Genomic DNA, 25,499 nt, shown 5'->3' on the forward strand with positions numbered 1-25,499 from the left:
CGGCTGTATTTTCTGCAGAGAGCTCTCTCCTCCAAGGGCAGTAATCTTGATCTCGTTCTCCTGCACACCAGCGGCTGTCTCTACCAACAGCTGTACAACGTGTCAACAGGTGACTTGGCTAGAATCCCCTACGTCTGTAGCCCACAGCAGAGGCAGTAAGATGGGTCTGAAAGTGTCCACACTATGACGCCCAAGGTGCTCAAACCCTTTGAACGAGGACAACTAATGGGTTCAGACCCTCAGAAGAGATCTGCATCTGAGAAGCTCTGGTAAGTCTTGGAGAGGAGGTAGTGTCAGCAACAGACACTGAGGAGAGGCTGGCGTTGGTTATGGAGAGAAGACAGAGGGGGTGGCAGTCCAAACGGTGGCCCCGCTCTCCTTACTGGTTTATACTCCATCTGTCCTCAAGCTGATCTCTTTAACTCTCCATGTGGCCACTTTCTTCTCCTGGCCACTGTCACTCTCCCTGAAGTCCTCACCTCACCTGATACACACTGGCAGGGCTGCCTAACTGGTTGTACCTCCCTCCCTCTCTCTCTCTCTCCCAAGACAGGGTCTAGCTATGAGGTCCAGGCTAGCCTCAAATTCGGCTTCTTCCTTTCATAGCCTCCTGATGTGTTGGGCACAACTGGCTTCTCTGGTTCTTTTTACCCACTAATCCACCGAAGGTGCCATTGAAGCCTGAGGAGACCCAGTAAACTGCATCCTTCCTCCTCACCAAAGCTTTCAACCAACCGAGACACTGACAGTGTACTCAGACACACGCACATACAACGATCAGCTGGCCGGACGATGCAACTTACGTGTAAGCAAACACAACCCTGGGGTTATAGGGTTGTGTCGCGAGTCGTCCTCAACAGACACGGCCCTCCCCTTCTGAGGGACTCACATGCAAGGCAGACGGCATGCAGGGGCAGATATGGAGCAGGCCAGAAGCAGAACTGGTGCTTCTTGTGAGAGAGGCTGTCACCTAGTTCCTCTCCTAAACTTGCCAAGAGGTCACCCCTCCTTCCCAGGGCAGAGCACACAAATGAAAGCCAATGGCTAGTCTCATCAGGGGCTCTTACATGATCACAAATGGCTGCTAGGAAGGTGGCTGTCCTACCCCTACCCTCCACCCCTGCCAACTTCCCTGTCCTACTCTCAGGATATTTCTGAGTGTTCTGAAAGACATTTGAAACACACCACATTAAGTCCATGTGTCTGGTTTGAATATTCTCCATCACCCGAGCCCCTTACTCTCCCATGCAGGTCAGTTCCCTGGCCATCCCACTCATGGGGGACGTTCTCACCACTCTGGGTTTGTAGACAGCCCTCAACTCTCAGTTGGAATACTCCTTCCTCACTGCAGACTTCTCCGGCATCCTAGATCGCTAACTCACTCTTTCGTTTGCCATTTTTAGCCCATAAAACACAGCTGGCGGCTGTCTAATTTGTTTCACGTTATGGTTTTTGATTGTGTTAAAGGCAGAAGCTAGGAAAAAACACTTTGAACTCATTTTAAGCCTTTGGTTCTCTTCATTTCATGCACAGGAGGGAAGTGAAACTAACAGGACCGTATTAATCAGGCACTGCCCATGAAACCCATGAAGCATATGAAGCCGGGATACTATGGGGACCATTTTGAGTATTCGCCATGGTGCCAGTATACTTCTGGCCAGCATAATACAGAGGCGCTATCCCACACACTCAGCTTAATAGACATATTCTGTCAGAAAAGATGATTTGATGCCAACATCAAACAATATTCCTTTTACAGATACACTGGAGATCTTTCCTATTAGTAAAGAGAGGGTATCCTTTTTTTGTTCTTGCTCATAAACCTAGAAGAAAAGGCAGGTCACCTGCATAGGCTCTAAGAGAACTCTGAGCCAGATATGTTAATTCCTTGTGGTAGGCAACAGTAGCCAGGTCAGTTCAGTCCTGATCAACTTCTCTTCTCTGACGTAAAACTGACTAGATCACAAACCCAACTTTTAACCTAGTAAACAATCTCAAACATGAACACTTATGTCATTATAGGCTACAGTGAACTTTCTGTTCTGCCTCTATAATCTGAAGAAAATAAACATAAAAGAATCTCCATTGCTTAGATTTTAAGACTGTCACTCCATCACATCTTTGTATAACTTAGAGAATCACAGAAATGCACCAACCAGAAGGAATCCTAGAAATTCCACACTCTCAACTTCAGTTAAGGCAAAACTTGTCAAATGCTTCACCAGGAGAACCCAAATTTTGTTCAGATATGGTGACAATATGCTCAGGGGAGATGGCCTCTCCCCTGGCCTGAGGAAAGAATCATAATTTATTTAAACCACTTACAATACCCTATTGTCCTTCACTCGAAATTGCCTTGAGATTGGGCATGCCACCCAGTCTGAAACTGGGGTGATGTTAGGAGGCTCTGGGAAAGAGACCCAAAAGAGTTGCTGTCTCCCCTTCGGAGTTTCAAAGAAGATGAGCCTTGGGGATGCTGTAGCCATGTGGTACCAATGGGCGGAGAAAAGAGACATCATTAATACCCCGATGACAGTGAGCAAACAGAGAAGCAGCCCTGGGACCACCTCTCTCCAGAATTTTTGCTAAGTATTGTTGTACACAGTGCCTGGCATCTGCCAAGTATTCAGTAACTGATGAGGAAAAAAATGAATGGCCTTACAATTACAAGCTATGCCACAGGCCACTGTTCACTGGCTTTTGAAAACATTCTGACTTAAGATCTGCAAAGAGGTTCCATGCAAGAATTATGTTACAAAGTGGAAAGTTGAGAGTAGAGCTCTGATCTCCAGAATTTCAATCTGGATCAAACTGTTTTATCCGTGGTGGAACAAATAAGTCCTCAGCATCCTTAGAGTCAGGAGGCAGTGTATCCAAGCAGTCACATGTCCTCTCTGGGTCAGTCTCACCCACATGTCTAAGTCTCCATTTCCTCATTTGTAGAATTAGGTCAATATTACCCATTATATTAAGCTACTGTAAATATTAAAAAAGATAATGAATGAGCACTTCTTAGCAGGAGCTGGATACAAAATTATCTCTCATTAAGTGGTAGTTCTTACTAAGAGTATTAATAACAAGTCTTATTCAACTTGACACAGCAAAGGTATGGAGGGGAACAGAAGCCATTTCCATTTTAGAAGGAAAAATGTAGCTATTCTGCCCTGATTTTATTTAAATTATTTCTTTTTTTTTGAGATTATAATATATCATTTCCTCTTTTCCTTTCCTCCTTCCAACCCTTCCCAAATACCATTCCTTCTCTCTTTAAAATTCATGGCCTCTTTTTTCACTAATTATTGTTACATGTATTTATGTATCTGCATATACATATATATTCCTAAATACACAAGCACAACCTACTCTGTCTGTATAATATACTTGCATGTACGTTTTCAGGGCTAGCAATATCAGAAGCTACACCCATAAGCTATGCCAACATTACTGCCTAACCATGAGCTGAACAAGAACAATAGACACACTAGTGTGAACAGGGAAAACCCAAGCCTACAGAAAGAACTACAGGTAGCTAAGGAATGCTGAGAGGGGGAGACATAGTCTTTGCCAAGGAAGAGCACACCAATTCATTATCTGACCCGATTTTCCTAAGTGCTAACACAGACTTCTACCTCTCAAGGGTTAGGAGGACGGCTCAGTTGGTAAAGTGATCGTCACGTTAGCATGAAGATCTGACTTCAATCCCCAGCACCAACTGCAAAAGGCCAGCTGTGGCAGCAGGTACCTGTAACCCCAGCTCTGGGAAGCTGGGACAGAAGGGTCCCTGGGGCTTGCTGGCCAGCAATCTAGCAGAATCAGCAAGAGCCAGGTTAAGTAAGAAACCCTACCTCAGAAAGTAAGGTGGAGAGTAATAAAGGAAGACATTTGATGGGGCTCTCTGGCCTCCACACAGACACACAAGCACACAGACATACAGACAGACAGACACACACACACACACACACATTTCAACTGTCCACATGCTCATTCTTGGTCCACAACCAAGTTTTCTACAATATGGTTCACATCTTTAAAGGGCTTCTAAGGTAGGAGACTGACAGAAAGCAATTAACTATACTATACAAGAGAAGCAACTGTGCTTGGAAGAAAACATGGGATACTGAAGAAGACAAAGAGCTGGAAAAGTCTGAGGGACAACGTGGCATTTGAACTAGTCCTTGAAAGATAACGGAGGATTTATGGAAAGCGAAAGGACAAGGAGAAGCTCCTGTTGGGAAGACACAGCTGGGGTAAAAGCACGTGGTCCTTTCAAACACGGCAAAACCACAGCAGAGAAGAGCATATCACACAGGTGATAAGGCTGGAGAGACACCGGACTGCCTCCTAAAGTTCACACAACTTCACAAGTAATGGGGAGCCATGCATGGCTTCTTCCTTTATTTCTTTTTTTCAATTGTATATTTTTACTTTTACTGTATGAATCTCTTGCCTACATGTATGTCTGTTTACCGTGTGTGTGTCTGGAGGTCGAGGAGGGCATCAGATCTCCCGGAACAGGAGTTACAGGTGTACAGGTGCTGGGAATCAAACCCGGGCCCTCTGCAAGAGCAGCCAGAACTCAACCTCTGGACCATCTCTCCAGCCCTGTATATTTCATTTCTATGAACACGTAGCACAAAAAGATCCGTGTTTTAGAAAGATAACTCTAGCAGTTTGAAAAATTAATAACACAGTTTTTCCAGTCAAAAGAAAATAAAATGCATTAAGAGGACACCCACGAAGACCATCAAACGCTCCATTTTCACGGGTCCCTGAGGGCAGCGTTAGGACTTAGAATACAGGCAGGCTGTCAGGGAAGCACACTGGGTCTCCTATGGCCAACATGGGATCATTAACCAGTGGAAACCGTATGGCCATACACAATCAACTTCCTGTGACCTATTTTAGCAACTTCTTTGTACTGACTCATCTGTCGGAGGGTGAATCACAAATTCAGCAAGAGACCGTGTCCTGGTGACCTCACCTATTCTAAGCCTGCATGAATATTTCCATCTCTCTCGGCTCCGGGGCTTTTGAGAAACAGCATAATTGAAAAAGCAGTCATTTTAGTACAAGTCCCAAATTTGTCTTTTTTTTCCGTGAAAGATGGGGAAGAGAGAACTGAGGCAGTCACATAAAGCCCAGGATGAAGGACTGGACTGCGGCGGTCTGTCTAGCCATAAAGAACATCCCTGCTTGAGACCTTCTCCTCAAGAACTCAGAACAAGAAAACAGACGCCTAGGAGCGGCCCGGGTCACCAGAGCGCGGCACCTACGGAAACAAAAGCTCAGCTGACCACTGCCCTCGCCGAGCAGATGAAAACGTGAGCACAGCCAGGGAGGAAAAGTGAGTTCCGTTCTGGGAGTTTGGTGAGTTTCAGGGCTCTACAGCGAATACAAAAGAGTCCTTTAATTTTTTTTTTTTTTTCATTTGAAAAGTTACCACTGCACTTCATGCAGCAGTAGACTTACAAGTCACAGAGAAATCTCTCACCTGTTAGGAAAGTCTAACCACACTTTTGTTTCACTCATGATCTTTAATTGTTGATCTGAATATAGCAATTAATTCCCACACAACCATGAGTCAGAATCTGTTTAAACACATCCTAGAATGATGCAGTTTGGGGGCTAGGAAGGACTGCAGAGATAATTTAATCTGTCTCAGTAGGCTGATAAAGAGACAGTGAGTCAGGAGTAGAGTTGGGATGAGACTCCTGAGTCTTGGTTGAATATTCCTTCTAGACCGTCTCGTCTTCATCTACCATGTGTCTTCGCTTGTGTACGTGTGTGTGTGTGTGTGTGTGTGTGTGTGTGTGTGTGTGTGTGTGTGTGTGTGCATACAATCGATTATTCAATATAAAAACATCTAAAAGCCATATGTTCATTGGACTTAAGGTGTGTATAGTTGGACTTCATTCTGAGATGGCAGGACTCTACCTTCTTTATGCTCTGAGGAATTCCTCCATGCCTACGAGTGGACTGTTCCTCAGTGAATATCAAGACAGTGACGAAGAGTGGAAAACCATTAAGGACAGACACTCATCTATATTCCTTAAGAGCATGTCTTTTTGTGTGTGTGTGTGACACAAACTTCTTTATTGCTATCTGATTATACAGACACAAGGAAACACAATTAGGCTCAGAGACTCTAACAAAATAAAGACACTTCACCACTGGACATTTACTCTGCAGATCCTAGGGACTGGCAACCCTTTAGGACTGGACAGGGACCTAAAAGCATGTCTTTATACAACTAAAATTAGTGCTAGGGCTGGAAACCACATTTTTACAGTGGAGTCAAAGTCCTCGGAGTGGTACAGCTGCCTGGGTACTCGGGCACTCGGATGGAAAGATGCTGGGCTAAGGAAGCTTTGGGCTCCGCCACAGACTTGGAAATCCTTTATAATAACGGCTGCCACTTTGCTCTAGGTCCGTTCCTTTTTATCGTTTTATGACCTCACCCCTTTCTTAGCCAGTCATTTTCAGATAATGCACGCCGCAATAATGAGACTGGCTGGGAGGTGGTGGCGCACACCTTAATCCCAGCACTCAGGAGGCAGAGGCAGGCAGATCTCTGTGAGTTCAAGGCCAGCTTGGGCTACAGAGTGAGTTCCAGGAAAGGCGCAAAGCTACACAGAGAAACTCTGTCTCAAAAAACCAAAAATAAATAAAAAATAACGAGACTGGATTCAAGCCATATCCCATGGCTGGACCCCCTGAAGCACCCTCTCTCCATTAGTTCAGCCAACATTCCTTTGGAAAGAGTCAGCCCTGGTCTAGCTATGTCTGAGGCAATGCAGTCTCCAGAATGCATTCACAAGCTTCTAAAATAAGACAGTCAAAAAATGTGATAAGGCCCCAAAGGTCAGCTCATACATCACTGCCTTCCCAGTGACTGCTGTGCCCTGGGTGGCTCTGTCACTGGGAACTCACCCTGTGGGACAGCCCTGACCCCAGAAGACTGGCCGATTTCTGTGCCTCCAAATCCACGGGGTCAATTCACATCAGCTCTCCGCATACACCAAGATGAGAACTGTGTACTCCTCCGAATGGGTGATCAGTCACAAATCTAGAATGCTTTTCCACTCTCAGCCTAACTGCTGGAGGCCCCTGCTGGCCCCTGCTCCTTACCTGACAGGCAATAAAAACATGACACATCTTGCCTGTTTCCCAGAGCCTGTCAGAAAGAAAAGATTCGAGAAGCCGGTCATGTCTTTTGCCCAATTTTTTCTATTCCTGTTGCAATGACCAAGCAGTGGGTAAGTGTTATTCTAAACCTGCAAAGTCCATGTGTTATAATTTCCTTTTCAAAATCACTACCTATATTTCACGATAAATTAGTACTCAGAATTTTAAAACTCAAGAACTAAAGAATAACAATCACAAGCCAGGAATGGTGGTACACACCTTTAAACCCAACACTCAGGCAGATCTCTCCAAGTTCAAGGCTAGTTTGATCTACAGAGAGAGTTCCAGGATAGCCAGGGTTACACAAAGAAACCCTGTCTTGAAAAAAAATAAGCAAAATAAAAAAGAGTAACCATCATGGTTTGTCAGATACTCAAGGGGAAAGACTAGGGCATGAGAGATGCCAAGGATAGCCAATTCTTGTATTTATAATCAGAACAAACTGGAAAAATAAAGTTGGAAATAGAGTAACCTCTTCATCCAGGTCCTGCTTGAGAACCTACAAATAGTTACTGTGACAATGACAGAATTCCATGTGAATTCTAACAGAGAATCTACTGAGGTCATTTGCTAGTGGAAGAGCTTCCCTACTACATAAACATAACAGATCAAACACAAAGCTATCAGGTCCTCCAGGCTCAGGAGTTCCAGCGATGTCTTGTCTCCTCAGTCTCTCAATCAGTCACCAAATGCTTGCTTTTGATGTCCCTTTCCTCCTGGTCCTAGAGTCGTAATCCTGCCAGCTGTTCTTGAAGATTTGAGTCTAGAAGGGTGGCTCTCCACCTGTGGGTTCTCCACCTACTGGGACTTACATCTCAGATACTTACACAATTCATCACAGGAGCAAAAGTACAGCGATGAAGTAGCAACGAAATAATTCTATGGTTGAGGGTCACCACAACATGAGGAACTACATTAGGAAGGTTGAGAACCACTGCCCCAGAAGGAAAGATGAGGGATGGCAAGCTGCGAATCTGACAGAGAAGAAAAGGGTCTTGAAGGGAGACTTTGTACTGTATGTGGAAATGTGTGTCATGGACAGAAACCCTGTATTTCCTTCTCTGTGTTCCAAATGATAGCTTGGCTCAGATTACATTTACAAATTAACCTTACTTACTAAATTGTTAAATGTATCAGTTGACTACCGAGCAATGGTAGGTGTAGAAGCTAACTTAAAAACAGCAGTAAAGGGACTGGAGAGATGCCTCAGTAGTTCAGAAACCTTGTTGCTCTTCCAGAGGACCTGGGTTTCAGTTCCCAGCACCCACATGGTGGCTCACAACTATCTGTACTCCAGCTGCTGGGGATCAACCCTCTCTGACCATTTTGGGGCACTGCACCTACACAGTACTCATACATGCAGGCAAAACACTCATGCACATAAAATTTATCTTTTTTTAATTAGCAGTGGAGCATAAAAGACAATAAAGGCTGAGAGGCAGCTCCATGGTAGAGTGTTTACCTAGAAATCCAAGATTCAATTCCTGGCCCTTCTAATAAACACAACAAACAACAACAAATATACAAATACATGTACATACACAGAGAACCAACTGGGAGCTGGAGGAGAGGGAAGGAAGCCAGTAGCAGAGCACTTGCCTAAATATTCAAAGTCCCAGGTTCAGTTCAGAGTACTGTAAAGCATGAACACACCACACAGAGGGAGAGAGACAGACAGACAGACACACACACACATATACACCAGTGAGTTGAGGAGAAGCCATTTATATTTAAGAGTTGAGTAGAGTAATTAAGAATCATCAGTAATAAAAATCAGTAGCCATAAAGTTTGTTTTTTTTTTTTAATCTTGAAGGAAAATGCTGTGGTAAATGGAAAGATGGCTCTTCATGTCACACAGGAGAGTTCGTGTGTGAGCATGTAAGTCTGACACAGATAGATGCACACGGCTGTGTATTGACTGGGGGGAAATGAAAGGCCCTGTACCACGAGACTTTAATCATCTTTCTGACAGTCACTGGCTCTTTCCTCTACCCACAAGGTCTGCTTCCTCTCCACTGCATTTCATTTCCTTTCCCCCCAGCCTACGGGGCTGGGTATTGAACCCACGGCCTTGCTGTACAATTGGGCTACACTCTGCCCTTCCTCACCTGTGCTCAGACTACGATTCTGACTGCCATCTTCCATAACTGTTTCTGAATTCCATGTCCTTCATTTCACGTCCCCTGCAAGCTCTTTTGGAGCAGCCCAGCTCACGGTGCCCTCCGCTTCTTCTGTCCTCTTAGCATCACTGACACACACACATTTCAGTGGCCATCTACTGTCTCGCATTCTGGGTAATTTCCTGAATCTTCACTGATGAAAAGTTTTGTAGGACAGAGTGTCTCCACACATCTTAAACCCACCAGGGAGTAAGGTTAAGAAAGTCCAGAGTGTGACCCAATAAACATCTGATATGAATGAGCAGTACCACAGAGTGTTCAGAGGAAAATATACATGTGATGTAAGAATATTCTAACGCAGACGATTAGGAAGAGAGACTTAACCAGAGTCATAATTTCCCTAAGTACCTCTTCAGAAGATAAAAAGATAGCTGATTTGAAGCAAAGAACGAAGCTTGGGACAGAGAGAAGGCAGGTGTGGATACTGGAGAGTCCGCAGATGTAAGGGAGACAAAGGAGACGTGAACAGCTGTTCACTAAATCGGCTATGAACATACCTGTATTTCCTTGGGCGTCTTCAACCTTACTGGGCGAAGGCAACAGGAAAGATGGCCTGGCAAAGTGAGGGCCTTGAAGGGCTAGCTGCTGCTGCTGCTGCTGCTGAGAAGGCATGGTGCTGAGGAGCAGCCGCCAGTCTACGTGGGTGATGTCGGACCTGGACCGGGCATGTCCTGGCTTGAAAGTGGTGGTCTCATCCAATAAGTCATTCACAGAGCGAGGTCTGTCCCTCCGACGCTGACAGATGTTGAAAAAGTTGAAGGTTGACGCTTCCTTTTGCTCCATCCAGGAGAGGTTATCTGGGGCTGTCCCTCTCTGGACCAGAAGCTGTTCTTTGGCAGGGAAGACATTTTGAGCTTTGGTTTCTAGGAGCCTGCTCTTACAGTGGTCCCAAATCATGGTCCCCTTGCCCAGGGAGGCGACACTTCTCAAAGCACCATTGTCTGTTATGTTACTGAGTACCTCGTGCCCCACCAGCTCAGGGACTTCCTGGATCCCGTACACCTCTGTTTGCTGCACGGCCTTTTCCAGCTTACTATCAAAAGTGCTAAAGAAGTCCTCAGTCACCTCTAAGGCAGGGCTGATGTCATCCACTTCCAAAGCTTCCATGACACAGGGTTCAAGCGGTCTAAGCCTCCTAAACTACTTCAGGAGAGGCTGTCACGAACACTCAGCCAACACAGAGCAGTGGTTCAGCAGTGCAGCCGTGGGAACCAGTGGAAGTACCCTTCATCTGGCTGCCCAGAGGAGGCCAGGCACAGACACATGGGGAGCTTACTCTTGGAGACCTCTGTGAAGACAGCAGGGCAGCATTTGTCAGAGCAATGCCGCACCAATCCTGGATTTCCTGGACGAAAACAAACAAGATAACATTGGCACACAGTTCACTGTATTCTGAAGTACACAAGTCTGTCTGATCACTTCCCCATTTCTATACCTCTTCTATGTCAGCCATGCACACAGGGGTACGACAACATACAAACTTTCTTTGTCAGGAACACACACAACTCCTTACTTTGTATGGGAACTTAAGCAGGGCAGGGTAGAGCTCCTTGATAGTGGGAAACAAGGCCAACCACTTTTATTCACACAGAGAGGTCTTTGAGAGCAGTTGTAAAGAGACTGCCCTCGCAAAACCTCTGATCTGTTGACCAAAAATAGTAAGCAAGAGACACGAGGGATTCTGTGGCTGGGCTGTATTGCAATCAGTCTAAAAGTCACAAATGCTTTCACAACACCGAAAATCACTCATGGTCTGTTGGGTAAGAAGGTACAGGAGAAGTGGGTGGGAGGCTGTCCTTTGACCAAACCGGAATGTTAAAATCACTATGCTTGTGCTTCCTTGGGTTATAAAGCCCAATGATGGATGACTCTGGTTCTCAGAATTCTCCAGTTTTCCTGGAAAAAGGTTTCAAGTGCCAAACTCCCTGGCTTCCAGATTGGCCTCAGAGTACAGGTCTAGCCTGAGATTAAAGGTCAAGGGTTTATGAGTCCATGACAGAGTTGGAAGCTGAGCAAGCCTATGGCAAAATTATGGCCCACATGGCAGGCTTTAGTTCATCATTTCATCTCTTGGGACCTGAGGTACCAAATCTCATAGCTTGACCTGAGAAGAAAGAATGATACAGGAGAAGTGCTGGACTTCCAAGGTTGGGTATAATTAGAATAGACCTTAATTATGATACAATCCAATAGAGTAGACAAAGACTATATATAGCTATTTAAGTTCAGTAAATCTCATTTCCTCGGGCACACTGGCTGCAATTCAAGTGCCCAGAAGTCACATACATACACCTATACATCTTTACCAAAGGAACAGATAAAATTAGGCAACATATTTTTTCTTTACTGCTTATAAGTAGGTAAAACTATCAATTAATACCATTATACATTGCTGAAAAGTTAGAGAGACATGGTTTTTTTCCAAAAGCTATGACTAATCAATTAATTGTTAGCTCTTAGGTCATTAAACAAGTCTATTTAAATCAGCAGCACCAAACTATATTGCTTAATATACGTAAATTAAACTCGTATATACAAACTTTATCTGTTTACTTACCACGCTGACCTCAACTCCACCTCAAAACTGGAAGTGATCCTGACTCCTGATTCCCCAGCCTCCAGCTCCCAAGCTCTGGGGCTTTAGGTGTTCCCTACCACATTTGATTTCAGGGGATGCTGGAGGTCAAACACGGGGTTAAAGCGTGCCAGGCAAGCACTCTACCAACTGAACCCTATCCCCGGACCCAAGTCTTTCCTTCAGATACATCAACGCCATATAAAGACCATGGCAACTGTGGTCAGTTCCCTTATACAGAGGTGGTGACTATGGACTTGTCTCTGCTCTGTGTTTTAGTATTTATTGTGTTAGAACGTCATACAATTTCCCCAATGTTTCCAGATGCAAAGAGGGTTTGGATTTGTTTGTCCTTTCTGAGTCTCCAGTTAAGCTTCAGTCTCTTGAACTCTTGAATTATGCAATGAGTTTTAGTAATTCTGAAATGTGAAATGGGATTTTTTCCAATTTCATCTTGCATACCAGAGACTAAGAAAAATTAATATATTAAATCAACATAAAGTACAAGACTCCCATTTTATAGAAGAAATATCATCATATAGATCATTAAATTAATCTCCTAAGATTACCAGTATTCTTTTTCTTACCTACCATTTCAAACCCAGTGGAGGTGGCATGCATGCATGAGTATGTGTGTGTGTGTGTGTGTGTGTGTGTGTGTGTGTGTGTGTGTGTGTGTGTGTGTGTGTTTTACTAAGGAACAAATGTAGAGCTTTACAAACGATGAAAGTGCACTCTTTAAATCATGCCAGTAGATGCCAGGGATCCCAACTCAGGTCCACGTCTTGCACAGCATGTGCTTTGCCGACTGAGCCATCTACCAGCTCCTTTATGTGGGCTTTCTATGTGTTTGCTTTGATGTTTTCTTCAGGGTTAGACTAGAGCTGTATGTCCTGAGGAAGAAGAACACCAAACCGAAGAGTCACTTTTCTCATGTCCTGTCAGAAGAACGTACCATCACCAGGGCCTACACGTCTGCATAAACCTTATCACCCTTCTCTTTAAGCATGTGCCGTATTTTAATATTATCATTTCCTTACTGATTTAATGCTAGGGTTTCTTCTCCCCACTAAAACAAGCTCTAGGAACCCAGGGACTTATGTTCCTTTGGCTCAAGCACATTAAACTAACACTCTCTCTCTCTCTCTCTCTCTCTCTCTCTCTCACACACACACACACACACACACACACACACACACACACACACACACACACAGATCCATGTTGAACATCCCCACCTCACCCACACTGCCTACCATTTCACTCCTCCCCACTTCTGCCAAAGCTGAGAACTCTTCACATAGACGCAGGCTCTCACCACACCCTTGGTTTCCTTGTGCTACAGTGACCAGATGATCTCTCAAATTCCACTGTAAGCTCCGAGGAACTTGATGGCCAGCGCAGCACCTTTACCCTCCCGTACCATCACTACATCATCATCTTTTGGGGAATCCCTTTTCTACAGTTACTTTTTTTTTGGAATTTTATCTTTCCTTGTACTCTACTGTCTGAGTATACTTCACTGTCTTCTAGGTTGCCTCATTTGGTTGTGAATTAACTAATAATAATAATAACAGTAACATATGCAGACAGGTCAACATATGAAGTGTTCCTTCCTCTGACAAGTGAACTCCAACGTGTGGGGACAGAGTGGTAAGCCTGAGCACAAAGCTGGAAGTCAAGAGCTAATTAGAACAGTGTTCTAAATCTGGCTCAACCACACACTTGCTGGGTGGCCTGCGGCAAACCATTTAACCTCTGGGTGCCTTACTCAGCTACCTGGAGCCAATAAACTTGCTGGTATCAAACTGCTTTGCATGGCGCCCATTCACGAGGTGGCTGTTCCAGCATGCCTTTAACAATACACACTGCCATACAATTATGGAGCTTCCATCGGACCTCACCCCTTCATCAACCACGGGCTCCTGATTTCTCCCTGGAAAGACTCATCAGTTCAACGCAGGCAAAGTCAGAAACCAAAATCAACTACTTAATACTATTTTTCTTTTTCAGACCCACTGATTTATAGGACTTTTTTTGTTGTTGTTCTTTGGTTTTGTATGTTTGTTTTTTCAAGACAGGGTCTCTCTGTATAGCTTTGGAGCCTGTCCTGGAACTCGCTCTGTAGACCAGGCTGGCCTCAAACTCACAGAGATCTGCCTGTCTCTGCCTCCCAAGTGCTGGGATTAAAGGCATGTGCCACCACCGCCCGGCTTTTTAATTCTCATATATATGAGTGTTTTATCTATATGTGCACCACATGGATATCTGATACCTAAGGAGGCCAGAAGAGGGCATTGGATACCCTGGAACTGGAGTTACAGATGGTTGTAAGCTGCCATGTGGGTGCTGGGAACCAAAGCCCAGGCTTCTGGAAGACCAGCAAGTACTCTCAACAACTGAGACATCTCTCTAGCCCCAATTACAAAATATCCTTTCTGTAAAAGGAAGTATTTTTTTCCATTTAATACAGGAAGAAAACTTGAGGTCCATGCGTCAATGTGGTACTCAAGAGCTCAAACCAAAGAATCCCAAGCACGTATCAAGATGTAACAGGCTGGAGAACCAGTGTATTGTTATTTTCTAACAAGGAAATCTCCTGTTTACATGCTCATCAGGCAAGGTAATTAACAGGCTGACTACAGCAGTCCTCCCATACAGGGGTGGAAGCAGGTCACAAAGAGAGATGCCTGACCTCCTGAGCTGGCTGACAATGGTGCTAACTTCCTCCAAGTGACTTGTCAGAATGTAATGAGTGCTCAAAGTATCTGGGACCATGCAGTTTCAGAAACTGCTGGACAGGGAAGAAAAATTCCCTGCCAGAGACACCTCAGATCACCTGTTTCTGCCCATCTTTTTTCTAAATGAGAGCCAAGGTGACCACAAGGATGGTCAGTACTCAGGGCTCTCACATGCTCTCTATTTTGGTTAAAGTTGGAGCTCATGGGGAATTTTCTGAGTTACACAATATAATGGAGCCAGAAGAAAAACCTGACCAGCAAAATGACCTTTCTGAACCACAAAGTATGATGCTTTTTATGGTTCTCTAGCCCAAACACAATGTAAATATGCTGATGAGGCACAGACATGCAGCAGCAGATCAGGGCCCTGGGGACTTCCAGATGAGACACACAGCTTGGAACTCACTGGAACCCTGTGTTAGAGCTGGGAGTGGACATGAAATGGCCTCATTGTATCCAGACCCCAAGAAAAGACTACCACCACACAAAGTATCCACATAGTAGCAAATGCTCATAGAAATTCTGGGACATAATGATAGAGATGAAATATCATAACTCAGTGAAAGAAAATGAACAGTAAAGGGTGGTTTTGTCCCATATTCAATTGGAATCAAGACTGGACATCCAGCCAGGCGGTGGTGGCGCACGCCTTTAATCCCAGCACTTGGGAGGCAGAGGCAGGCGGATCTCTGTGAGTTCGAGGCCAGCCTGGACTACAGAGTGAGTTCCAGAAAAGGTGCAAAGCTACACAAAAGAAACCCCATCTCGAAAAACCAAAAAAAAAAAAAAAAAAAAAAAAAAAAAGACTGGACATCCAGTTTCGGTATCACTGTCTCTCTGAATATATTCTCTAAAAGCAAATACCAATGAATATTACAAAGTAGAGCATAAAAAGGAAGATGAAGGGAGAGGAGGAAGAAGAGGGAAGGAGAAGGGGTCTGCTACTTATTCCTTACCACCCGGCACAAGGCCACCTGCCATGGAACTTCTAGAGTCATCTAGCGGCCTCCTTACACAGCTGCTACATTTTTCAAGGCCCACATCCTCCTAGATGGTGTTAGTCAGTCTTTCACGGCATCTTTGCCCAGACTTTCCTGGTGTGACCAATTCTTTCCAAATTGTGTGTGTGTGTGTGTGTGTGTGTGTGTGTGTGTGTGTGTGTGTGTACGTGTGTACGCATGTATGCGGGTGCCACACAAGCCTCTACAGTGTGTGGAGAGGTCAGAGGACAGCTTACGGGAGTCAGTTCTCTTCTTCTACCATGTAAGCACCTTTACTCATGGAGGCGTCTGTCTCTCCAGGCCCTGGTTTGGTTGATCTTGACTGTCAACTGAATTTAGGAGACACAGCTCTTGCTTAGTCTGACAGCATTTACAGGGAGGTGGAAGTTGAACCCATGATGAGGGCAGCACCATCCTCTGTGCAGGGGTCCCAGAGAGAATTAAACACAGAAGGTGAGGAGAATGCCAGAATTCATCTCTATTTCCTGACTGAAAATGCAATGTGACCAGGCTTTTCAGGCTCCTGCTGACAGGACTTCCCCCACCATGATGGACGGACGATACTCTCACACGATAAACCAAAACAATCCTTCCTCCCTTCCTTGTGTTGCTCAATGGTAACTTAATGGTATTTGGTCACAGCAACGAGGAAGTAACTAATACACTTGGGCACTCTATCTTCAATCTCCTGATTTTGTCTACTCACTGAGTCTCAAGCTACATCGTCCTCCCCGCCTTTTGGGTCTCCTCATCAAATAAGGGTACCTGAGTCATCTTCACTGACTACAGCTACATAACCAATTTAAGATGCTTGCAATTTCAAACTCCTGCCTTCATCTCAAACTCAGACCTGACTTCTGGTCCTCTGTTCCCAGCTAAGTGTAAGAAATTTTGCTGGGCGGTGGTGGCGCACGCCTTTAATCCCAACACTCGGGAGGCAGAGCCAGACGGATCTCTGTGAATTCAAGGCCAGCCTGGTCTACAGAGTGAAATCCAGAACAGGCACAGAGAAACCCTGTCTCAAAAAAACAAAAAAGAAAAGAAAGAAAGAAAGAAAGAAATTTCTACCTGGCCTACTTCATGGCAGGAAAAACTACTCAATGTATCTAAAGCCCACTCAGCTGTTAATCTGTAATGTTAGCTGAATGTCCACTATGCACTGGGCACTGTTGTAGACTGTGGGGAAACAGCAGCGAATCCTTCAGTGAAGCTCCCGTAAGCCTTTAACCTGACATTCCAAGCCTTTTGTGTCCTTGGCTTGGTTTACTTTTCCAATTTTGCACTGTATACACCTCTTTTGCTCTGGAAAAAAAACACGACTGATTAAATGTCATGCTTTTCAAACTCCAAGTCTTTGCTGGTAATCATCACTAAGCTACCCTCTGCTGCTTCCACTCATTAAATTTCTACTGACTCTTCAAGTGCCACTCGGCTGCCACATCTTCTGCACACTTGATCCCTAAATGGCTCTCTCTTTAAACTGCAACGGTATGTATACTTCTGGTACCTCTCCTACATCATCTCTCTCTTTAAACTGCAACGGTATGTATACCTCTGGTACCTCTCCTACATCATCTCTCTCTTTAAACTGCAATGGTGTGTGTATCTCTGGTACCTCTCCTACATCATCTCTCTCTTTAAACTGCAATGGTGTGTGTATCTCTGGTACCTCTCCTACATCATCCACTGTGTGTTCTTTTCAGATGACGATAAGAAGGATACTTTATCAGTCTATTTTAAACTAGCTATACCACATGGTACGTTGTCTCTAAGTCTCACAGTGTACACTGTGGGTACTACAATACTCCTCCTCAAGTGAGGAAACTGAGACTCAGTAACATCAAGTACCTGGACTGAGGCCCATAGCTACCTAGCAGACCTGGGAGATGCGGTCTGCACTCTTCTACATGTAGAGAGCTCACTGAACCTGAAACCACAGCTAGAATCTGGTGGGCTCAGTAAATACTTGGTGGGGAATAACTGGACAAACAGCCCCTTTTTGGTTTTGGCTTTCTTTTTTATTATTTATTTATTTATTGTTTGTGTGTTTGGTTTTGTTTTTCAAGACAGGGTTTCTCTGTGTAGTCCCAGCTGTACTGGGAATCACTCTCTGTAGACCAGGATGGCCTCAGACTCACAGAGATCCATTTGCCCCTGCCTCCCCATTGCTGGGATTAAAGGCATGTGCCACCACACCCAGCTCAAACAGCACATTTTCAAAGCCCTGACATCTGCATATGTATGTATGTGTCTATGTGTGTACATACATATATATACCTATATATAGTTTTCTGGAAAAGGTATTTGAATTGTTTGTAAGTGTATTTCAGTAAAATTTTACTTACTTTCTAAAACACCATATTTTTTTCAAACTTTTACATTTTATCTTAGCAGCATGTGTACATTTGTTTTTCCTGGCAAAAGTATATTTGAATATAAGCTTACTTTAGTAAAACATGACTTACTTTCTAAAACCTCATGTTGATCCAAGTTTTTTAATTTTACTTGAGCAGAGAAGCTTCCTCACCACCAAAACATGGAAAGTGTCAGGTACCAAAGGCCTCACTAAGACCTTGTATAGAAATATGGTTTGTGATGACCCACCACATGCACGCACGCACGCACGCACGCACGCACGCACTCAGTAACCTGGTTGATCTTATTTGATCCAGTGACTCGGAGTCCAAGCCCTCTCTAATGCCAGCACTGAGATGCCCCCTTTGAAATGCCTCCAACAATCAATCAAAAATGCTTTTCAGTTCATCTCTGCACTTATTATTTTCCACCTGCACCATCTTGCAACATCTGATGTCCCAAGATGTTTGTTTTCTTAGAAATCCAGCTAAATATAAGCACACAACACTTCAAATTTCGGACTGCTCTGCCACCAAAGGCAGCATCATTACTGCCCTCTCTGTCAGCCACTGAACTAGAAAGTCTATGTTCATAAAACCACCAGTATCCTAATGTGCCCAGCTCTTAGAGACAAAACAGACAGGTGGGTTTCAGTTCTGTAAAGCAGACTGGATGTTTCCTATCTCCCCTTGACTCCACCTTAGGGAACAGTGATTACAGATCAAGCAAATGAATCACTCCAGTCACCTTCGTCCCGAGACTCAAGTGGAAAGTGACAACTTCTGTCACAGAAACGACATGTTAGTCCAGCCTGCTGGTGCAGGACTGTAGCCCTAGCTATACAGAGGCTGAGGCAGGAAACCAGTGAATTCAAGGCCTGCCTACACTGGTTACCGAGACCCTGACTCCAAATTACAAGCAAAAGTTGAGCCAGTGATACAGCTCAGTGGCAGAGCACTTGCCCAGCATGCACCAGGCCCTAGGTCCAACCTCCAGCCCCACTCATAGCCAAAGCCCACGTTGCTGGAGTCAGCCTCTGACTACAATAGGGAATCACTGCAAGGTGCACCTAGGGACCACAGGCACTGAGGGTTGAAAGCGTAACACATGGCAACAACAAACACAACAAGAGGCAGTGTGTTGAACTCCCAGTGTGCATCATACCCCAGAAGGGCTAGGGAAGTGCCTTCGGGTCTAAAGATTATCATCAGCTCATAGAACTATTTGGAATTTTCTGAACACAAATGGGGTTGGGGATATTTCCAAATATAACCTGGAATATCTTTCATTTTTTTTTCTCTCATAATGCCTCAACATTCAGTTAACCTGTGGGGGAAATTACATGGTTTTACTGAAAATACTCATTTTCCACATGCACAGCTTATACTATGGTTTATAAAAAGTGCTTGGTGAGCCTTTTAATAAATACTTAGAGTGATCTCAACAGAGAGAGGCCAAAGGAGTACGGGACTGTTTCAACCATGATGAAAGAGACCAAAATGACTCATCTATTGTCAGCTGAGGGTCCCCTGGGGAAGACAAAGACGTTCTGAAATCCGTCTAATTACCAAATCCTGTGGGCCACCCAAGCTCAACCTTCCAAGTCTCGGTAAAGCTCTTCGGTGCCACGGTGGCAGAACCATAAATCAGTAGGCTGAAGCCAAGCCCCGAGCCACCCAGCTTGTTCCGCCGGACAAGTAAGGCGGTGAGCACAACACCAACTGGGGACCCCAGGAGAAGGCTCTTGTTCTAGCTCGGTCTCCCCAACCGGGACACCCAGCAAGTTAGGCTGATACAGGACCTCCGGGCCACCCTCTGTAACAGCACCCTGCTATCTGCCTTACAGTTGAGAAGCGAGGCGCAGAGTACAGGTGTATACTTTCCCAGAGAATCTGAAACTGTGATCAAGCACTCAGGCACCATGTTCGATGTGGAGGCATAAAACACAGACCTAACTAACCTTGAAGGGCTGAACCATGTGGGGGAGGGGGGGCAAGGGGGGTGGTACAGGACACAGACACAAAGACAAACGTGATGTATGAGAACACAAAGTATGGTTAATATCCAGGAACAGATCACGGTCAAATGGCAATGATATGTACATGGAGATCCTTCCAGGAGGAAATGTGAGACCCTAAGTTAACCTGTAAGTCCCACCTGCCCAAGGACCAGGTAACTGCCTGGGATTCTGGGAGTTGAAAAGAACAGCAAAGCCTCATGGGAAAGCATGAGTTTTGTCCACATAAGCCCTGACAACGAGTGTCTCGGGGCCACTCAGCTGGAAAGTTTCCAGGAGTGATCCTGACCAAATTCCATCTTGTCGGTATTCAAAATTTTAATAAAAAGCTTGGTAAATGTGGCCAAAATGGTGGATCTGCTGGTTTTTCTCTGGCAAATCTCAGGATTAACAGAAACCAAAGACAAAAGAAACAAATATAAACACACACACACACACACACACACACACACACACACACATATACAAATGAACAAAAATAGAATTAGAAGCTGAGCAGTGGTGGTGCACACCTTTACTCCCAGCACTCAAGAGGCAGAGGAAGGTGGATCTCTGTGAGTTCCAGGACAGCCGGAGCTGTTTCATAGAGAAACCCTGTCTCAGAGAGAGAGAGAGAGAGAGAGAGAGAGAGAGAGAGAGAGAGAGAGAGAGAGAGAGAGAGAGAGAGAAAGGAAGAGAGAAAGAAAGAGAGAGAGAGAGAGAGAGAGAGAGAGAGAGAGAGAGAGAGGGAGGGAGGGAGGGAGGGAGGGAGGGAGGGAGGGAGGGAGGGAGGGAGGAAGGAAGGAAGGAAGGAAGGAAGGAAGGAAGGAAGGAAGGAAGGAAGGAAGGAACTTGAAAAAGTTTCCGAGCTATCAGCTTCAGGGTGCTTAGAAAGGGTGTTATGAGAAGTACTTAACTGTTTTTTGTTGCTTCTTTCTGTTATATTTGAATGTGCTAAAAAAGCGAGGCTGGGTCTTTGTTAATGTTTCGTCAGGAGTTCTAGACCAGAGACCTGGTCTAAGCAAAAGGTGCCTCACTGCTACCTGAAAGGACAGATACATTCAATGGTGGCAGGCCACATCCATGAACCCCCTTTTCTCCTTTTAGACGTAATCTATGACACTGACCTTGGCTACCAATCAGCCTCTGAGCACTTTAGTCAGGAAGCAAATCCAGCAGACAAAACACCCTCTCAGACTTCAAAGATAAGAAGAGATAAGGGCAAACAACAGAAAGAATCTAGCTTTGCACACTGTGAAGGCCAGAAAATCCTCCGCCTGTCACTGGGGCAGAGGAGGAGTTTCGAAACCCTGAGAGCAGTAGGGGCTATCTTTTCATCCCTCTAAGTGGCCTTACATTTCTCTTTTTAAGATGTATTTTTGTTTGTAACGTACGTGTGTGTGTGTGTGTGTGTGTGCGCGCGCGCACACACACACACACACACACACACACACACACACACACACACACACACACGAGTGCAGGTGGCTGGGGTGGCCTGAGTCATCAGATCCCTTGCAGCTAGAGTTGCAGGCAGTTCTGAGCTGCCTGACATGGGTACTGGGAACTTAAACTGGAAGAGCAGGATCTGCTTCTAACCTTTGAGCCGTCTCTCTAGCCCCTTAAATTGATTTTATTATGAACCATTACCATTAATGTGAAATGGGTTGTCCTAAAACAATTCTGCAGGGTGGGCATGGTGATGCAGGAGGGTCAGCAGTTTAAGGCCAGACTCTGCAACATACATAGTAAATTTGAGGCCAGCCTACACTACACAAAACCTGATCCCAAGAAACAAATAAAAAATCCCAACTGTGCAATGTAGAAATTCTAGGGAACTGACTGACTGATATTTGACTGATCCGAACTGTTATTGAGATGATAAGTTTGTGAGAGCTAACACTTAAACAGCTGCCCTTCATCATCAAGGAGTCCTGCCCACCACTGTACAGAACCCTTTACAGATGTCTTGCAGAGGTCTCTTTCAATACGGGTGGACTTGATGTTAAAGGTGGAATGATGGGCTAAACAAATAAATGGGCTTAAAAATAAAATACAGTTCTTATAACATCTAAGACAAATGACAAATAACAGATGAGAGCTAATATTTACTTTATACTTTCTGAGTACTAAGTTGTTGAATCCTCCCAACAAGTCATTTAGGAGCTGGTAACATTATTACTACCACTTTACAAGGAAATAGAAATTTAAAGAGATGAAGTTGTCATGGGTAATATGGCCTGAGTAAAATCAACACTAAATGCATAGTCCCCTATGCAAGTCAAAGCCAATTAATGACCCTAAAATAATACACTAGCATTTCATGTACATGGTGCTTCAAATTTCAGGGTCAAACACCAATTGAAACTAATATTTTTTATTGTTTTATTTGTTAATCCCTTGACCCAGGTAGTTACCTGAAAACTATCATTCTTCTACCTAGGGAAATAGTTGATGCCTAATTTGCAAAAATAAGTAAATAAAAATCAATTCTATAATCTTTCTGTGTTGTTGTAAATTCTCCAAGGAAATGGTATCTGGGAAGTCTCTGAACAAACAGAATAAAATGTTGTTCTCTACTGAAGAGCTAAGTCTCAATCCTCAGTGTGACCTTGGACTGTCTGTAAGGGAACAATAACTGTGACTTCACTTGAACAAGTGCTTTTAGAAGTGTTTACATAGTCCCAACAGCCCAAACCTCTTACTGTTTCCCTAACAAATCATTTTCATTCAGCCAATAAATAGAAACAGTTGTGAAAATGTTTGCTTAAAAGAAGTTGCAAACAAATGTTTCTGCCAAAAGAATTGAAAGAAATATTTTCAAACTGGATGCTACTATAGATAATTCAAGCATATGTTAACTATTAGAGCATGGTCAAATAAACAGCCTCCTTGTAAAGCTAACTTCAAGTTACCTTTATGCAAACACAAAGTTCAAACAAAACAACAGAATTGACTGATAACATTCTTATTTTAAGTCTTATTTCAAATCTACTAAAACTATGCCAATTTTAATACTTCCACTCACCAAAAACAAAACAAAGACACCACACGTAATCCTCCAGTGAAGGGTACTACTTGGACTACAAGATCCAGAATTGAAGACCTGGGTCTCAGTTTTCTACGAACTGCTACTGGAGTGTGCTCTGGGACAAACTTCTTGAACCTGAACTTCAGCTACTTTATCAAAATATAGAGCAAATAAAGATCCCTGTCATACTTTCAAAGGTAGCTTTGGAGTGCAAACCAAACACCAGAATGTTATGCTTTATGATCCCCAAAGCAGCGTACAGGATGCCCCTGAGTATCTGCTACCAAGGAAAAGTTTATCACATTCTCTTTGATCTTCTTTACACCAACTAGGGAAAGGGTGGTGACAGTGATCTGCTTAGGAAGCTCTGATAGAAAGTCTTAATCCACTCAAGCATGCCTTCAGCAGAGTTAAAGGTAGCAGCAGGAGCTGCTCTGTTCCTGCTTTTCAGGGGCCTTGAAGTGGAGGAGTTCAGTGGTGCACGCACTGCGCAATGTAAAGAACACCCTTACAGATTCCGATGAGCGCATCACTCAACCTGCAGCAGGGACCTTTCTGCAGTAGACTGGGATTACCACAGAGTCTCAAAACTGGCCAATGGGCAAGAGAGTGAGAGACTGTGGAGCAATCATCCCTAGTCAAGATGTCTTCATCAAATCCCTCCCCAACAGGTTCAGGGATCTGTGGAAGAGGAGGCAGAAGACTGTAAGAGCCAAGTGGTGGATGGCCCCAGGGAAACAGTGTTTCCAGACACAACAGGACTGATGCACATACAGACTCACAGAGACTGTGACAGGCGAACATGATGTACACAGGCACAGAGAATGGGAAATGGATACAAAGTCTCACCTCTAACCAAAGAGCTATGTGTACTTGATGCCTACTGGGAAAGGGAAAATCTGTTTTCTCCAATGGAGAGTCCCTGAGCCTCTCAATCACACTCCAGGGCAGGCCCACCACCTGGACTAGCTGGCTAACATAGAATGACTCCGAGTTTGTTGTTATCTGTTCACTTTTTGGTTTGGTTTGTAATTTTTTTTTTTTTTTTTTTTTGGTTTTTCAAGACAGGGTTTCTCTGTGTAGCTTTGTGCCTTTCCTGGAACTCTCCCTGTAGCCCAGGCTGGCCTCGAACTCACAGAGATCCGCCTGGCTCTGCCTCCCGAGTGCTGGGATTAAAGGCGTGCGCCACCACCGCCCTGTTATTTTTATCTTATTAGGTTTTTTGTTTTCTGATGTATGGGTTTCTGAGATAAAGAGAGAGCATAGAACATGAAGCTGGGTAGGTAGGGAGATGAGGAAGATCTGGGAGAGCTAGGGGAAAGGTGAGAATATGATAAAAAAAAAAACTATATCAAGTTTTTTCAAATAAAAACAAAAAAGAGCTCTCCCCAACAAGAACTATAAACAAGGGTCTCTTTCGCTTCCTAAGCTTCTCTACATGTAGGATACATTTCCCTCCTTTGTCTGGCATCTAAGTTTCTGGAAAACCTTTGATCCTTACACTTTCAGGCTCTACTTTTTACTGCCCCATTCACTCTCCCACAAGAAGCAGCCTGGTTCTGCCCCAGGTGAAACTTTACACGCAAAGGTTGCTGGCAGTTTCTCAATGGCCAAATCTAGAAGCCTTCTTACAGTGAATCTGACTGGACATTCGGAAGTATGACCTAGAAAGACCCACTCTGCACTACCCTTGTGAATTCATTGGTACAGCCCTCTCTGCCCTCTCTCCTTTGTCCAGGGGTGTCCTCTTCCTGTTCCAGTGCTCAGGTGACAGACACCCCACAGGCCTCTTACCTAGCATCTCTTCCATCCTCCCGAATGACCTTCTCCACGTCTATGGCTGTAGCTACCATCCACGTGGAAAATGGAGAACAGAATAATCTCCTGAGCTCTAGATGGCATTTATAACTGCTTTTCATAGATGCCCTGATTCCTACAATGCACAACCAACTCCTCATCTTACCCTCCAGCCTGCGTCCTCCAAACACTCGCTACAGAGAAAAGGACATCATCCCCTAATAAAGACGAATATCCATTTGGGCATTTCTAGCTGACTCACCAACGACCAACACAAATTAGCAAGTCCTGTGAATTCTACCTCTGCGGTATCTGCCAAATCTACCCACTGCTCTGTCTCTCCACCACCAAGCCATCTTCCAGGCAGTCTCCTGACCCATTCACCACACTGCCACCCATGTGGGCTTTCAGAAATCAAAACGTGCTGCTTTCTGCATAAGCAGTACCCAGGATAACCCACGGCACTTTCCTCCCAGCCCTTAGCTCTTAAATTTCCCTCTAGACTCCTACCACAATCTCATTCTGTCTCCGGTCATAAAGATTTTAAAGAAATTAGAACTTGCCTGTTTTATTTGCCTGGAAGCCCCTTTTCCACCACCACCACCCTTAACTCTTTACCAGCACTGTTCCTCCCAAA

At 44.5% G+C, this 25,499-nt stretch overlaps 1 protein-coding gene across 2 annotated transcripts in view; it reads right to left on the reverse strand.

The window, feature by feature from the left end:
• Positions 1–25,499, reverse strand: part of Plekhm3 (pleckstrin homology domain containing M3) — a 165,030-nt gene that overhangs the window by 133,938 nt on the left and 5,593 nt on the right. For both annotated transcript variants that reach the window (XM_052749688.1, XM_052749689.1), the window contains exon 2: positions 9,864–10,711. In XM_052749688.1, the coding sequence (XP_052605648.1) occupies positions 9,864–10,473 (610 nt within the window). In that variant the 5' untranslated portion in view covers positions 10,474–10,711. The remainder of the gene's footprint in view (positions 1–9,863; positions 10,712–25,499) is intronic.

Source organism: Peromyscus californicus, unplaced genomic scaffold (genome assembly GCF_007827085.1).
Source record: "Peromyscus californicus insignis strain IS unplaced genomic scaffold, ASM782708v3 Scaffold_21__1_contigs__length_65335640, whole genome shotgun sequence".
In the NCBI taxonomy this organism is placed as follows: domain Eukaryota; kingdom Metazoa; phylum Chordata; class Mammalia; order Rodentia; family Cricetidae; genus Peromyscus; species Peromyscus californicus.